Source organism: Epinephelus moara, chromosome 7 (genome assembly GCF_006386435.1).
Source record: "Epinephelus moara isolate mb chromosome 7, YSFRI_EMoa_1.0, whole genome shotgun sequence".
In the NCBI taxonomy this organism is placed as follows: Eukaryota; Metazoa; Chordata; class Actinopteri; order Perciformes; family Serranidae; genus Epinephelus; species Epinephelus moara.
This window is the reverse complement of record NC_065512.1, coordinates 8,067,810-8,082,556: the sequence shown is the minus strand read 5'-3', so window position 1 is coordinate 8,082,556 and position 14,747 is coordinate 8,067,810. Positions and strand designations below refer to the sequence as shown.

The 14,747-nt window shown below is 40.9% G+C and overlaps 1 protein-coding gene across 1 annotated transcript; it reads left to right on the top strand.

Moving 5' to 3' along the window:
• Positions 1–240: 240 nt before the first annotated feature.
• hcn5 (hyperpolarization activated cyclic nucleotide-gated potassium channel 5) lies at positions 241–14,686 on the top strand. Its single transcript, XM_050049211.1, has 10 exons — positions 241–556; positions 1,615–1,801; positions 2,456–2,560; positions 4,548–4,685; positions 7,914–8,075; positions 8,241–8,334; positions 8,462–8,589; positions 10,488–10,634; positions 10,755–10,992; positions 13,817–14,686. Exons 1-10 carry the CDS (start codon positions 372–374, stop codon positions 13,987–13,989), a joined length of 1,557 nt encoding a protein of 518 aa, XP_049905168.1. The 5' UTR covers positions 241–371; the 3' UTR covers positions 13,990–14,686.
• The last annotated feature ends 61 nt before the right edge of the window (positions 14,687–14,747 follow it).

Below are 14,747 nucleotides of genomic sequence, written 5' to 3'. Positions count from 1 at the left end.
CTGGACCTTACCCTCTTGACATGGCTTGATTCATGTGGGGATGAGACACAGATACTGAATAGTTGATGAGCTGGGAGAAAAAGAAAAGAAGTGGAGGGGTGGGGTGGGGGCAGAAATAGAGAGAGGCAGACAGAGAGGGAGGGTGGGAGGGAGTAGAAAGGCGGGTATCCACTCGCATCGCTCCACACAGCTCCAATAAGCCCTGAGGTTGGGAGCCTTGATGGAAAATTACCTTGTGACCACGAGGGGAGGTCAGGACTGGTAGAGTCAGACTCCACTTGTCCTGAGAAGAAGCAGCAGCAGCAGCAGCAGCAGAGGGAGGATGGCCTGTGCGTTCGGCTGATCACATCAGAGGGGACCAGAGTCAGGTCATGGAGAAACTAAAGGGTCCCGCTGCGGGATGCAGCACAGCCACCTGTGGATGGAGAGCTCTGCTTCTCCCGCAGCTGAACCGCCAGTCCCTGTACGTGTACGGCAGCGAGATGGCCGTGGAGCAGGAGTGCATGAGGCAGCTGCAGAGCGGAGTCTTTGTCATCCACCCGTTCAGCCTCATGAGGTATTTCATGTATCTGATAGATTCAGGCCAGTCCTGCGCTCAGAGCTCCGCCTCTAGTCTCTTAAAAAGTTGTGCAGGTTCTGCAAGTTTCTGCAGGTGCTTCATTTTGCTACAGGGATTAATAGAGTATCTTCCCTATTTTGCTCCATATTAGAGCTGATTGGTGCATACACTGATTAGTTGATGAGTAGAAAAATATCTGCAACTATTTGGATGATGAAAAATGGCACACTTTGTCTAATTTCGGCTTCTTAATTTGACAGATTTGCTGTTTTTATTTGTCTTTTTCTGCAGTAAACGGAATATTTTTAGGTGTGAAGAAAAAACAAGCATGTTGATGATGACAGTTGAGTTTGTTAAGAAATTGTATTGGCCATTTTTTCTGTATTTGTGACATTTTAAACAATTAATTGAGAAGATAATCACCAGATTTGGTTGCATCCCTGCTCCATGTTACATGCATGTACTAATTAGCATTAAGCATCAGTCGACAATGCAGTAAGTGACTATGATTTGTGTTGCACCTCAAAAAAAGACAAATAGATGCGGTATAATTACTATAAAATGTAGAGGGCAAGTAAGCAGTGTCCCAAAAGAACAATTAAAAGTTGATGATTAGAAAAGGAGAGTTGAAAGTGATCACCACTCTTGAAATTCTAGATTTGTTCCAGGAATTTTAGGATGATACTGGAGGATTTGAAGGACCAAAACCGGTGGATCAGGTTTGGTTTTGCGTCATCCATGCAGTATTGTTATTATCACTTTGTAAGGTGATCAGATGGAGTGAAAACAGAGAGGGAATGAAACAATTGGAGATCACAGAGCAAAGTTATTTGAGCCTGGCAATCGAACCCCGGCTGAGGAGAAGTGCAGTTACAGTATCAGAGTATTTCGTGTGCATAAATCAGCTTGCCTTACCGGCTTGCAGCTTGACTGTCTAATGAGTCCTTTTGGCAAATGAACTGAGACTTTCCGTCACAATCCTACATGGAAAACAACATCTAAAGCTCACTCTGATGTCACACATATGTTTTTTTGTGTGTGATGTGTTCCTGCAGGAGTTACTACATCATGTGCATGATGGCCATCACGTTTCTGAACCTGATTGGGATTCCCATGGAGATAGCGTTTCTGGATGGGAACAGCGGGCTGGCATGGGAAGGGTTTAACGTGTTTTCAGACACGCTGTTCCTGATAGATGTGGCTCTGAATTTCCGTATGGGCATCATAGCAGAGGACGGCGAGGTGAGAGTGGCTGTACTCTATTTTCAGACACAATCTGGAGGACCATAATCCCTGCGCAGACAAGCACATACAATCCATCTCTGCCCCATCTGTAATCTACTCAATACACGAAAGGCTAGATTAACAACCCCCCCCCCCCCCCCCCCCCCCGCCCCCATCCCATCCTGCCCCCCCTCTGCTCCTGGACATGGGCAAGTTTGGCACCTGCTGTTTGATTTTATAACAGGGATTATGATGTATTGAATAAATGAGAAGTATAACATTTCCAATTAAGTATTATGCAGACTATATCCTGTTTGTTTTCATCAGCTCATACCTTGTGACCTCTATCTTGCCAATCACAAATGGCACATCTGTGGTGTTTTTTTCCCGGCCGTGGTGTTTACTCTGGACGGCACAAACATCTGGTTTTGCCAGATTTATCCTCAGCTGGTTTCTGCCTTGTTTCAAATATTCATGTATGTGCTTCATGTATGTGCTGATTTTCTCCGAACACGCTGCCGATCTCATCCGACACCACTGTCTCCCTTAATCTTGGACAAACTCCCAAAATATTGGTTCAGTTCAAGTGTTAAATTATACATCTGATCGTGTCACGCGCTGCGCAGCATCTTCATCCATCTGCTCAATCTGCTGCTCTGTTCTCTTTCACAGGAAGCTATTCTGGATATCAAGCAGATCCGAGTCAGTTACCTGAGGACGTGGTTCATACCGGACATCATAGCTGCTTTCCCCATCGGCTACATTCTGCTGTTTGCGGTAATAATGAACAAACTGTTGGAGCTGAAAACAGCAAACAGTGTGCTGCAGTATTTATCAAAACAGTTTTCATTAATGGAGTTAGAGGTTAATGATCCAGGTACATTATATGTAAATTAAAAAGTGTTTCCATATTGGCATAATTGGAGAATAAAAGTAAACGTTTTCCTTTTAATCTCAGCAAAAGCTTCTTTTGTTTGCCTTATTTTATGTATTTCATGTAACTGTGATTGATGGTTTTGGTTTTGCATTTTAATAATTTTAATAATAATTTTAAATTACAACTTCTAGGTCCACTTAAAATAATAGGACACATTTCATTCGTCATACCGAACAAACTGTTGAAGCAGAAAACAGCCGGCAGTGTGTTGCTTTATTTGTCAGTTCACAAAACAATTATGCTCTTAGTTTTACATTATTTGTTCATGGTTTATAATTAGAAACTTATGTAACACTCAGAGCAGCAAGACAGTGTTTTACAGACAATAACTACTGAGGAAAAGGCACCAAAACAAAAACACATAAGATGATTTTACAAGGTAGATTTAATGAGAATTCGATGATGAGAGTATATTTAACTTTAATGTCATTGCACAGGAAATCGAACCAGAAGTGCACAAGGCAATAAAACGCAGAATAATGAACATATGTATTGAGGTAATAAATATAATAAACAGTAAGGGTTTAAGGTGTTAATATACAGTAATAACAGTATCAATCATTTGTCACATCATACAAGGTACAACTCCAGTGAAATGTGATCCTGTCAGCTCCTTTAACTTGTGCATTATAATTTAGTCCTATTTCCGGACGGTTTCTGGTTGTGGAATGATTTAAGTGTAGTTTTGGGTGCAGTCGCTTCTGTTATTTTACAAATTAAATCCACCACAGACTAAGAATTTTCCTAGTCGACCAATAGTCATCATTTAGGGTCATTAGTCGACTAGTCTCTCGCATGTTTACGATATTAATTTAATGATTAAATGATATATTTTGGTGGTTTGAGTTGAAGGTGTGAGAAAGAATAGTATCAGTAACATTGTTAACACTGTGCTACATTACAGAGAAATACAAAACTGTACTAATGAACCTTCATTAATATAGGCCTATATTTTATCTACAAGTGCACGTCACACACTGAGCGAGCCGCCTGTTAATGACGCTGTGGGCTAATGGGCATGTAGCTACTTCCATGTTTCAGATGATACGTCATGTTTGTAGTCGACCAATGAAGATGAGTTTACATATCACCTTGGGTTCGTCCTTCACCTTCTCAAAATGATCCCACACTTTGGATTTCCTGCCCGACAACTTAACTAGCCTGTGGAATAACCGCAGGTACCAGCCCTGGAAATTAACCTGACTCCTGTCTGACTGCTGAGCGTGGACACTTCCTGTGTCTGTCCTTTCAAATTAAATTCCCACATGGTCCAGTCATATAGTTTTTGATTTATTTTGACAAGGTGCAGCTCCTGATAGAGTTTCACGTTTATTTGTTGTTTTTTTTCTAAGCAGCCAATGAAATCTTGCCAACCAATGACCTTTCTGGTCGACTGATATTTGGTCAACTATAAGGGGGCAGCTCTACCACAGACTCATTTAATTCATTGATGTCTTTGGTGGTGTCGACAGTGGTGTTATGGAACACACTCCAGACTCAGTCTTGGCTCTGTCTATTGCGTCACTTGGGGCATGCGTCATAGTTGTTTGTTTTTTTTTACATATCTTGGCCTCAACAAATGACTGAATGGTTGCTCAACCAGAAGAGGAGAGGAGAGTTCATGGACTGTTGAGTTGATTTCCTCATCCCATTGAGCGACCCGCAGCCACACGCCACCACCGTCCATCAGCAACCACAAAAAGCACCACCAACATTTGTTAAATAGACACAAGAGTATAAATTTAACACAAGTTTAGCAGACTAGCAAGTTGTGTTTAAAAAGTTAAATAAAATAGAAAATTAACCCTCTGTATTTTATTATCCCAGGACTTACAGTACCACAACAACGACAACCCCTCCAAGACCAACAAGATGATGAGGATACTGATGTTCGTCCGGATCCTCAGCTTGATCCGGCTGGCTCGAGTGTCCAGACTGGTCAGGTTCTTCAACGAGGTGGAGAAAGTAAGTTCAAACGCCAGACAAAGTCTTCAAAGCTCACCTTTGAAATTCAATCAACCTTAATGCCCTACCTGCAGATACCTTACTAGACCTGGCATCCGATGACAAATCTGACTTTGAACACTTTCCATGTCGTTTGTAAAACAAGAGCTGACACGCTGCTTCACGCTCAACCTGCGTTTTGCATAAACAGAACTTGTGTTTTTCTAATTATCCAAACATTGGATAACAAAATTTAACCTTGATGATCACATAATCTCATAATGAAACACAATATGTCTTGGAACAAATCTTGCATGTTGCATAATGTATGTTGTCTGGAATTTGTAACTCCAAACCTTTAATCAGCTTCTGGCTGCTGAAATAAACAGTTTCTGGTGTATGTTTTGGTGTAGTGGCAAAAACTGGACCCTGCTGCTTTGGGAATAAGTGTTCTGAATCTGATTTATTGATATTACGCGGATAAATCGGTTTACTTAACTAATCCACAGTGAGATTTCGGCATGTTGAGCCTCCCCCAAGTGAAGTTAATCTTGGCTAGCTCGTCCAACACATTTCTCTGCCAGGTCGTTTTTAGTCTTCCAGGTTTTATTTTGCCTTGACACTGTCCAGCCATCAGTCGCCTCAGCTTTATTACAGTGGTGATGTTCTTGCTTTGGTTGTTCTGTATAATTCCAAGGTTGTGGTCTTGTCAGGCCAGAGGATGCCACATGACCTTCACAGGCATCTATTGTGGTTTATTACAACCTGGAGCGGTACATCAAGGTTGACTTGACGTTGCTATGATACACAGTAGATGGTCCCCTTGTGTTTAAGCTATATTCGTTTGACCTCCAGAGGTTGTGGAGTTTAGAAACGTACCTTAGGGTATTCTTTAATCTTGCATTGATGTCCTTTTGTGTCCTGCTGTCCGAAATTCTCCACCAAGTCACATCACTGAAGGTGTTGATGATTGTGACTTGTTTGCTGCAAATATTTCAAGCTTTTCTTTCTTTTCTTGTTTGTTGTGGGTGCATTAAATCTGTCACTGCAACACATTCTCACTCTGAACTTGTCAAATACTGACACTTGGTCAATGGACCATCACGTCAAAATGTGATGCACTAGGTACCCCTCCTGCGTCAATTTTGAACGTTCAGGGACAGCATGTCAATTTACACTTGTTACATGCATTGTCTCTTTTAAAATGAACTTCTGTTTTCACAGGAAATGTACAGTTTTTGCTTGTTAAATGCATATGGTCTTTTTCAAACTAAACTTAGAGTGTAAGTACAGAACTTCGTAGTTGTCTGGAACGTCAACAAATGACTGGGTCGTATCTAGGGTTGCAACAGTATGAGATTTTCACGGTACAATAACTCCGAAAGTATCACAGTTTCACGGTATCATGGTATTACAAATCTTTATTATTATCAGTCAGAACGACCGTTTAAGGAATGAAGACGGGAGGGTTATTGTTGGTTGAACAAACGTTTTATGACTATAATTGAAACTTGAAACCATTTTGTGAATGGAAGTATGTGGAAAAAGTCTCCCCTTAAAAAATAAGTAAAATTAAAGGGAAATTCTCCATCCAGTTGCATTTTCTTTTCAATATTGTAGATAAGCAAATGTACACAGTAAGATAACCGGCAACTTTTATATCACGGTAAACCTTAAAACTCGTGTATCGCTGCCTCCCTAGTCGTATCATACCGCCACCAAAGGGTGCCCCTGTGTGTTGATGCCAACGGGCCATTGACTAAGCGTCTGTACTTTACAAGTTGGGAGTGAGACCAAGTTTGTTACTGTTGTTTTTTATTTAATCAGCTGTTAGGTAGTGTTAGCTCAGGAAGATTGTTTTGAATTGGAAACAGACAGCTTTCAACTCCCCGAACTGTTTTCAAGCGATATTATTGTTGGCACCACTGTTAGAGAGCCCAACAATTTTCACAGTTACTTCTGTTGTTTCCCCTGTTCGCAGTTACTGTTACTGGAGATATAAACTGCAAAAACGTACATTGATATTCTTTGGTAACTAGGCAACGCAATCATCAGAAAAAAATGTTGTGGTTGACCACAGATATGTTACATTTGTATGTGATCATGTAGTGGTTCCCAACTGGTCCAGCCTCGGCATCCAGATTTCTCCTCAGTCATTAGTTCAAGGTACACACAGTTTAATACATTCAGCATCATACCTGTGCTTGGCCATGTCGTTGAGCTAGTTTGCTGTCTCTGTGAAGTAGCTGTCTGTTAGTCAGTCACTCTGTAGCAGGAAACAGCACTTCAGAATAAAAGCTCTGTGCCTGAAATTCACTGTACATAAAAATTAAGTGTGTTTTTTACAAACTTGACCATGTTTGCGAATCACTTTTGGACCACAACCCACCAGTTGGAAACCACTGATGTCGGGGATACGTTTAAATTTTGCGTTTCAACAGCAGTACAGTAAATGAGTAGTTTGGTTTCGGCACAAAAACCACTTGATTGCGGTCAGGAAAAGATGATGTTTTGGCTTGAAATACCTGCTTTTTGTGGCACTATCCCGGCTGGAAACACAGCAGTGGGTCGCTTAAAAACATCCCTGTTTGGTGGCTTGAAAAGCAGCTGAAAACACAGTGATGACTCGCTACAACACAACCAGTTTTGTTGTTTGTGGGATTCGAACAGGGATCTGCAGCTTGGCAGGCGTCTGACCAAGGTGACACACCATCCACAATGCCCTCCACTTCCTGTTGACTAAGTCAGCTCATATACTACACCATTTTAGAAACGTTGACTTGATACGTATGAAACGTGCAAATGTAACATTTCTGTAGTTTGCAGACACATACAATATCAGCATTTTCTTCTGGCGACATAAACATGGACCTCAGGTCTGCTCAATAAATAAAACTGTATCACCATGGTTTTTAACATTGTTGTTGTTTTCAGTTCTCTGTAGGGAGTTGAATTTTTAACAAATCATAAGTTACTATAGCTTAGCAAGTAAGAAAACAACACATACACTTGCATTAACATGAGATATTTTTATGTTGAGCCATCAGTGTGCCAGTGAGTGAATGCATATGTACGGATTATATACTGTACAGATCAGGCTTATGAGAGGACATGGTACATCGTCAATCAGGCTTAAACCCAATATGCTGCTGTAATATCACACACATGTCTGGGACACCCTGCAGTGTGTATGATTTCTGTCCCAAATGCCTTCAAGTCACATGTTTTCTCCTCATCTCTCCTTGACAGGTGTCAAATGCAAACCTGGAGGTGGTCCGCCTCTTCTTCCGCATTTTGTCTCTGTTCATGATGATCTTCCTTCTGTGTCACTGGAACGGCTGCATCCAGTATTTTGTCCCCATGCTGGAGGAGTTCCCCTCCGACTGCTGGGTCCGCAAAGAAAACCTGATGGTAAAACTACTTTAACAAAACTTTAATAGACAGAGTGTGAGTGATGATGGTTGTTGACAGTGGTGGAAGGTAACTAAGTACATTTACTCAAGCAGGTATTTTCCATTTTATGATACGTTATATTTCTAATCCACTACATCTACACTACACAAAATCTTCTCCCAGAATGCCACTGTGATCGTGAAGTACTCCTGGGGAGTATTCCGAGCGCTCTCACAGATGATCGCCCTCTCCTATGGCTCCATGGATGCACCAACAAGTGAGAACTTTATAGATTTTCTTCATATGCTGCTAAAAAAAGGCACAGGTGTCACATTCTCCCTCAGATATAAATACCCACCATTTCCACAGTAAACAAGCTCGAGTGTCGCTGTCTTGTTCCTCAGATTATGTTGAAATGTGGATCGTCATGGTCAGCATGGTGTCCGGCTGTCTAATGTACACCGTCCTCGTCGCTAACGCTACAACCATGATCGCCAACATTGATCCAGCGGCCAAGGAGTACAAGAGCAAGGTAAGACAATACCTCTCGGTGGTATCAATCAATCAATCAAACTTTATTTATGTAGGGCTTATCATACAGCCCTAACACAACGTGCTTCACACAAAAGTCAAGGATTTTTGTTGTGCGTAATGAACTTACAATGCTTTAAAAGCGTATGCCTACATTCTTATGTTGCCACATTGTTTTTTACACTTGGATGCGGAAATTAGTTTATAATCAAATGCATTAAGAAAGCCAGAGCCAGACTGATATACTTTAAGTGTTTGTGTGACTGTGCCAGTAGTTTGAAGTACCTTTTCCAACTATCAGAAATTGGAAAAGGTTGCTAAATATTTCATTCAATAATTAGCATGTGGAATAAAATATACTATACAGTTCAATTTGTTTTATATGTTGTGAATGGGGGGGCAGCACGGTGGTGTGGTGCTTAGCACTGTTGCCTCACAGCAAGAGGGTTCCTGGTTCGATCCCGGGTGTGGGAGCCCTTCTGTGTGGAGTTTGCATGTTCTCTCCATGTCAGCGTGGGTTTGTCTCTGGGTACTCCGGCTTCCTCCGACAGTCCAAAGACATGCAGATTGGGGATAGGTTAACTGGTGACTCTAAATTGTCCGTAGGTGTGAATCTGAGTGTGAATGGTTGTCTGTCTCTATGTGTCAGCCCTGTGATAGTCTGGTGACCTGTCCAGGGTGAACCCTGCCTCTCGCCCAGTGTCAGCTGGGATAGGCTCCAGCCCCCCGCGAGGATAAGCGGTTAGAAAATGGATGGATGGATGTTGTGAATGGTCTTGAAAGAATTTTTTGTGGGTCCTTAAAAAGTCATGGAAAAGGTTGGATATTTTGTCCAGGAAATTGTGTGGGAACCCTGTTAATAACTTGTTGGCATTAGGGCTTGTCATGATTAGTCGATTAGTTAGATTATTCTGTGCTCTTGGAAAACAGTCATCAAAAATGAATAACATAACCCCCACAAAACACCACAGCTATCATCAAAAATGAACAAAAGAAAGACCTATGGGGGTCTCATTTATAAACATTGCATACGCACAAAACGAGGCCTGAAAGCGGCGTACGCCACTTCCCACGCAAAAGTTGTGATGTATAAAAGCAGACTTGATGGGAGAAACATTGACCCATGCTTACGAACATTTTGGAGATAGGAAATTTGGTGACGCAGATGGTGAGGTAGAAGCCTGATTGTAGAAATTGTGTAATATTTTTTGGCGCATGCTATTCTTGGCTTTTGTCCATGCGTATGTTTTTAGTTTGGATGCTCTGCACTGTTTTATAAATGAGACCCCTGGAGTAGGACACCTAGAATCCCATGGGTCCTTGAAACCCTTGAAAGTTTGTGAATTTTTAGAAAGTTTTTTTTTTAAATAGACGGATAGACTTGGGTCATTACAAGTGCTTAAATTTATATATTTTGTGCAAGAATAGAAATTCTCTGTCTCTTGCTCGCCTTCGTACCTGATATATTGTTTTGCTGCTCTGTGTTAGAGAAGGCAACAGAGCTCATACTCTGCCATCACTGTAACAAAGTTTTCACACATTCAGACCTCTCTCTCTTTGTAATTGTTGTCTGTGAGCTTCTGTAAAGCCTGCTAGTTCTCATTTTAAGAGTTCTGTGTTGTAACAGGAACTGACCGTGATCAGTGTTTCAAACTATGCCATGTTGGGTCCTTGAATTTGAGGGAAGTGAGCCTGGAAAGTCCTTGAAATGTGTGGGACCCCAGTAGAGTTGAAACTTGCTTTGTGAATTAAGAAATGTTGGAGAAAGGAAGTATTGAAACTTTTCATTTTAGGCTTATGTCTTCATTTCCAAGGTGAAACCTGACAAATCTTTTGTCATGAAATGTGGAGATCATACAAAATTGCATAGTGAAAGCAAGGCTTTGTGACTTTTTACAGATGAGCCGTTTGGAGCACTACATGGCCTTCATGAAGCTCCCACCAGAACTACAGCTTCGCATCAACAACTACTACCAGGCTCGCTATGGAGGGAAGTGGTTTCATGAGAAGGACGTCATGGACACGGTGTCCTCTGCGCTCAAAGAGGTACAGCTGTGGTTTGTCTCTTAGGAACTTAAAGATGTACAATTGCTTTGGGTTTTTGTTCACCTTATTTTGATAATAATGTTATATTTAATTATCTTAATATTATTGTGTATTTTTCAGCAAATCCTGATGGTGATGTGCAGCCGGCTGCTGAGAAAAGTGCCAATGTTTCAGAGCAGAGACGAAAACTTCATCAACGCCGTCCTCCTCAAACTGGAGTATGAGGTTTTCCTGGAGGGAGACGCCATCGTCCGACAGAACGTCCCGGGTGACCGCATGTTCTTTATCGACCACGGCCAGGTCCTCATGGAGACCGACTCCTACGAGAGGGAGCTTTGTGACGGAGACTTTTTTGGAGGTGAGATGGAATTGTTCTGATTATTTGAAACATCATCTAGTGATGTGAGAAGGGATTTCCAGACAGTGGCAGTCAAGTATCTTGAAGTGGGAGAGGAGAAGAAGTGACAGAACATCAGTGAATTTAAAGAACATAACGTACCAGAATGTCTTTTAAAACTTTTCAGCCCAGTTAGCTGGGAGCACAGATTGTTTATGCCTCTAGAAAAATACAAACAAACCAAGATGAAATCCAGTTTTTGACTCATAGAAGTCATATAACTTATAAAAAACTCTTAGTAACATCTGTATTACCTAAAGCTAAAGTACAGTAAGAACACAACAGCTATGTTAAGTGTTACATAATAAATGTAATGTAATGTTGTCTTTATATTTTGTGCTTCCATTGTGTTGTGAAACACAGATATGTACTTTATGCATGAGGGAACTTTTTATGAAACAGTGTCACAATAATATTTTGTACTTTAAGATATTTCTCCACTGGTTGATGTTGGTTAACATTCTTGGGATACTGGGATGAGATCTATGGAGGTTTAAGTTTGAAATAGCTTTTTGGTCTTCCTCAGCAGATATATGTAGTTATTGAGCTATGGAAGTGGATTTTTAAAGTTTCAGTCCACTCAAATTACAAAAACTTCTAATACTATCTAGCCATACAGTATTTGGGATTTTTTGTCCAGATATTGAAACAACCACCTCTTTTCGTCTGCCTCCTCCTGATACAGTGAAAGTGAATGGAAATTTATGTTGTTCAAAGCATTGAAAAATTACTTCTACAAAACTGAGCAGCAACAGAATTATTGTCCCTTTAATTCACAAAATATCATATTTTCATATTTTCATAAAAATTATTTTTGGATGAAAATGGTTCCATGTGTAGCTGCTTAAAAATCCTTGATCCAAGTTGCAAAATTGTTGTCAGAGAGGTGTCAACAAAGGCTGCTGTATTGGAGAGCTTTATATGCTGTTGTCTCTCTTAAGGACCAGACACAACAAACTGAAGGCTGACTGTTGCGTCACCTCATGTCGCCTGTGTCTGGGCCAAAATGTTGAACTTGAACACACCACAAACACTACAGCCAATGGCCAACTAGCACATATGTCCTGTGCCTACAAGAGAGATAATAACTCTCCACAGCAGCAGGTGGCAGTTGTCTAAAATTATCTTTCAAAAAGGTAAATGAAAGACCGACGGGATGGATTCAGGTTGCTAGGTAGCCAGTTAGCACATCAACAACACAACCTGATGTTGAAAGAACAAAGGATATTTATGGTGCTAAAGAGGTCAATGGCCAAAAAACAATCTTACCTAATATAAAAGGTTTGTTTTGATCTCACTCCCTCTCAATTTTAGTTGTTTGTTTACTTTCCTCACTTCTGTTTTTCTTCTTGTGCACTTAGCTCAATATATTCTCATAGAATGCTTCATATGATAACCTATGAAATATGCACCCACAACAGTTTGTATGATATCCTACAAATTTGTGCCCCACGAATGACGTCATGTCCTTAATGTACAGTTACTTAATTGACGTAAAGTTATGGAGGTCAGGTTTAGGAAAAAAAACATGGTGAGGACGAAGCTTAAAATGACTTAAAGTTCACTCAAAGTTCACACAGATCCGAACACGTGACTCCAGGGGAAAATCTCAGGTGAAAGTCTGTTTTTTGTGACCCATCCAGCACCCCAACCTGCCTGCTTACAAGCACTCGAGGCTGCTTCTTTGTTTACTGCCGTCAGCGCATTGGTCATGTGATCGTAGCCTTTCAAAATACATGGCATATGTACGAATTTGGATGCATTGCTTTTCATAGGAAAACAGACGGAAAATTTGTGAGAACAGCCTGCTGAATTGAATTGCCAGTCAGAGTGATTTCTCTAAAGAATGGGTTCCGCCTTTAATTCAACATGCTGAAAGAAAGCCGACAAGGATCGACACACTATAAAAACTAGGGTGACGGACGCTCACCAACGGCCCGACACTGACCGATGGTCGACCTTGTGTGTGATGTCTCACAGCCCTTAAGGAAATTGTGTCAAAATCTGCTGCTTCTGTGTCTCACAAAACAGTTGTACTCTGGATAATCCTGGTTTTTCACTGTGGTAGTTTTCACTGGAACTACTTTCGACCTCAGAAACTGTTCCTGTGAAACAGCTGACAGCTTGTTCTCTGGATTACCTACAGTAACAGGGATAATGTTTCCAGGAAAAGATGTTGCTGTTGTCATTTTGTTTGATGCTGAGACAGATAATAGATTAAAAACCTGGACAAAAAAACCCAAATTATATGCATGACTAGATACCACAAGAGGTACAGTAGGTGATTTCATTTTTGCAGTTTGTGTATATAAGAGGCTGTAAATGGTTAAACAGGGAAAATATAAAGCTTAAACAACCATCAAGAGGGTGTTTAGTGTGTTAATTTATTCACATAAAATGTACTTTTTGATTAATGACAATTTTATGCCTGTGAAATGGAGGTAACTGATCCATTCTTTCACACTAATACTGGACCCTTCTGTAGATTTATTTGCATAGGTGTGCATGACGCATTCTTTAAAAACATCACTGTCAAACCGGAGCAAATAAATCTATCTTTTCCAATTTGGGGGATTTATTTAATTCTCAGGCTTTAAGTGGGAACAGGTCCTAATCTTTTTGGCAGCCAACCTCTGCAGCGTTTAGAGCTAAGCAGGCTTCCCGAAACAACTCAGCTGAGTCTGGTTATTTAATTTAGGATTAATTGTCAGATCTCATCCCTGTCATTAGGGTTTACTCGCTCATTAACCACGCTCCTGTGGCTCCCTCTGTGTGTGTACGACAGAGACATGCGTGCTGACCAAAGGCAAACATCTGGCCACAGTGAGGGCGCTGACCGACTGCCAGTGCTTCTCTCTCTCCTGGGACGACTTTCAGGAGACGCTGGAGGGCTTCCCAGATGTCAAGAAGGACTTAGAAAAAATGGTTCAGCTCAACTCAGACGGTGGACTTGTGTAAGACCAAAAACAGTACATGGGACTTTTTTACTGTACGAAAAGGACAAGCGATGGAAATATATCCAGGACGTTTAATGTGATGATGTGATGGACAATGAGACTGTGACTCATGTGGACACGAATTGGACTCTTACTCACTGATGAGACGGACAGTTTTAGAGCATTTCGAGGGAATAATTATTCAGCAATAAACAAAGACCTCAACACTAAAGACGGGTCAAACGTGTAATCTCTGCTTCCTTGTTTATGTTGCAATATAGCATTGATGTTTGGAAAGTCAGTGCACACTGTAGTGACTAAACGAGAGAGAATACGTAAGCCTTAAAGGGAAATTCTTGTTTCATGCAACTTAGGTTTTGTTTTCATTGTTTTGGCCATCATTCCTGTCAATAAAAACAACGCTGTTCTCTCTAGGTAAATTGCTATGCTCTGGGAGCATGGCAGCATTGCTAAAACGAAAGTAAGACTTTCAACGAAAGGCCTTTGCACACGGAGTCCGTTTTTTTCTGATGCATTTTTTTTTTTTTATCTGCCATCTGAAAAAACCTAAGTACAGAAACCTTGCACACTGATTCCAATGCATTTTATTGTTCTATACGATGCGAAAATTTGTGTGCAAAGGCTTTAACTTTACCATGTCTCATCTCATCACGAAAGCAAATACATTAACGTTTTAATAAACAAACACAACATGTGCCACTCTGCCCCTCTCAAACGTCTACTGAAATTTAATCTCCTTCATGTTGCCGTGCCCGGTTT

What these genes read in the sequence shown, in the direction of transcription:
- hcn5 (XM_050049211.1), top strand. Translation starts at nt 372, where the DNA reads ATGGAGAAACTAAAGGGTCCCGCTGCGGGATGCAGCACAGCCACCTGT. An exon ending in GCTACATTCTGCTGTTTGCG is followed by an intron (nt 2,561 to 4,547) that starts GTAATAATGAAC and finishes TTATTATCCCAG; the next exon opens with GACTTACAGTACCACAACAA. An exon ending in TCCGCAAAGAAAACCTGATG is followed by an intron (nt 8,076 to 8,240) that starts GTAAAACTACTT and finishes ATCTTCTCCCAG; the next exon opens with AATGCCACTGTGATCGTGAA.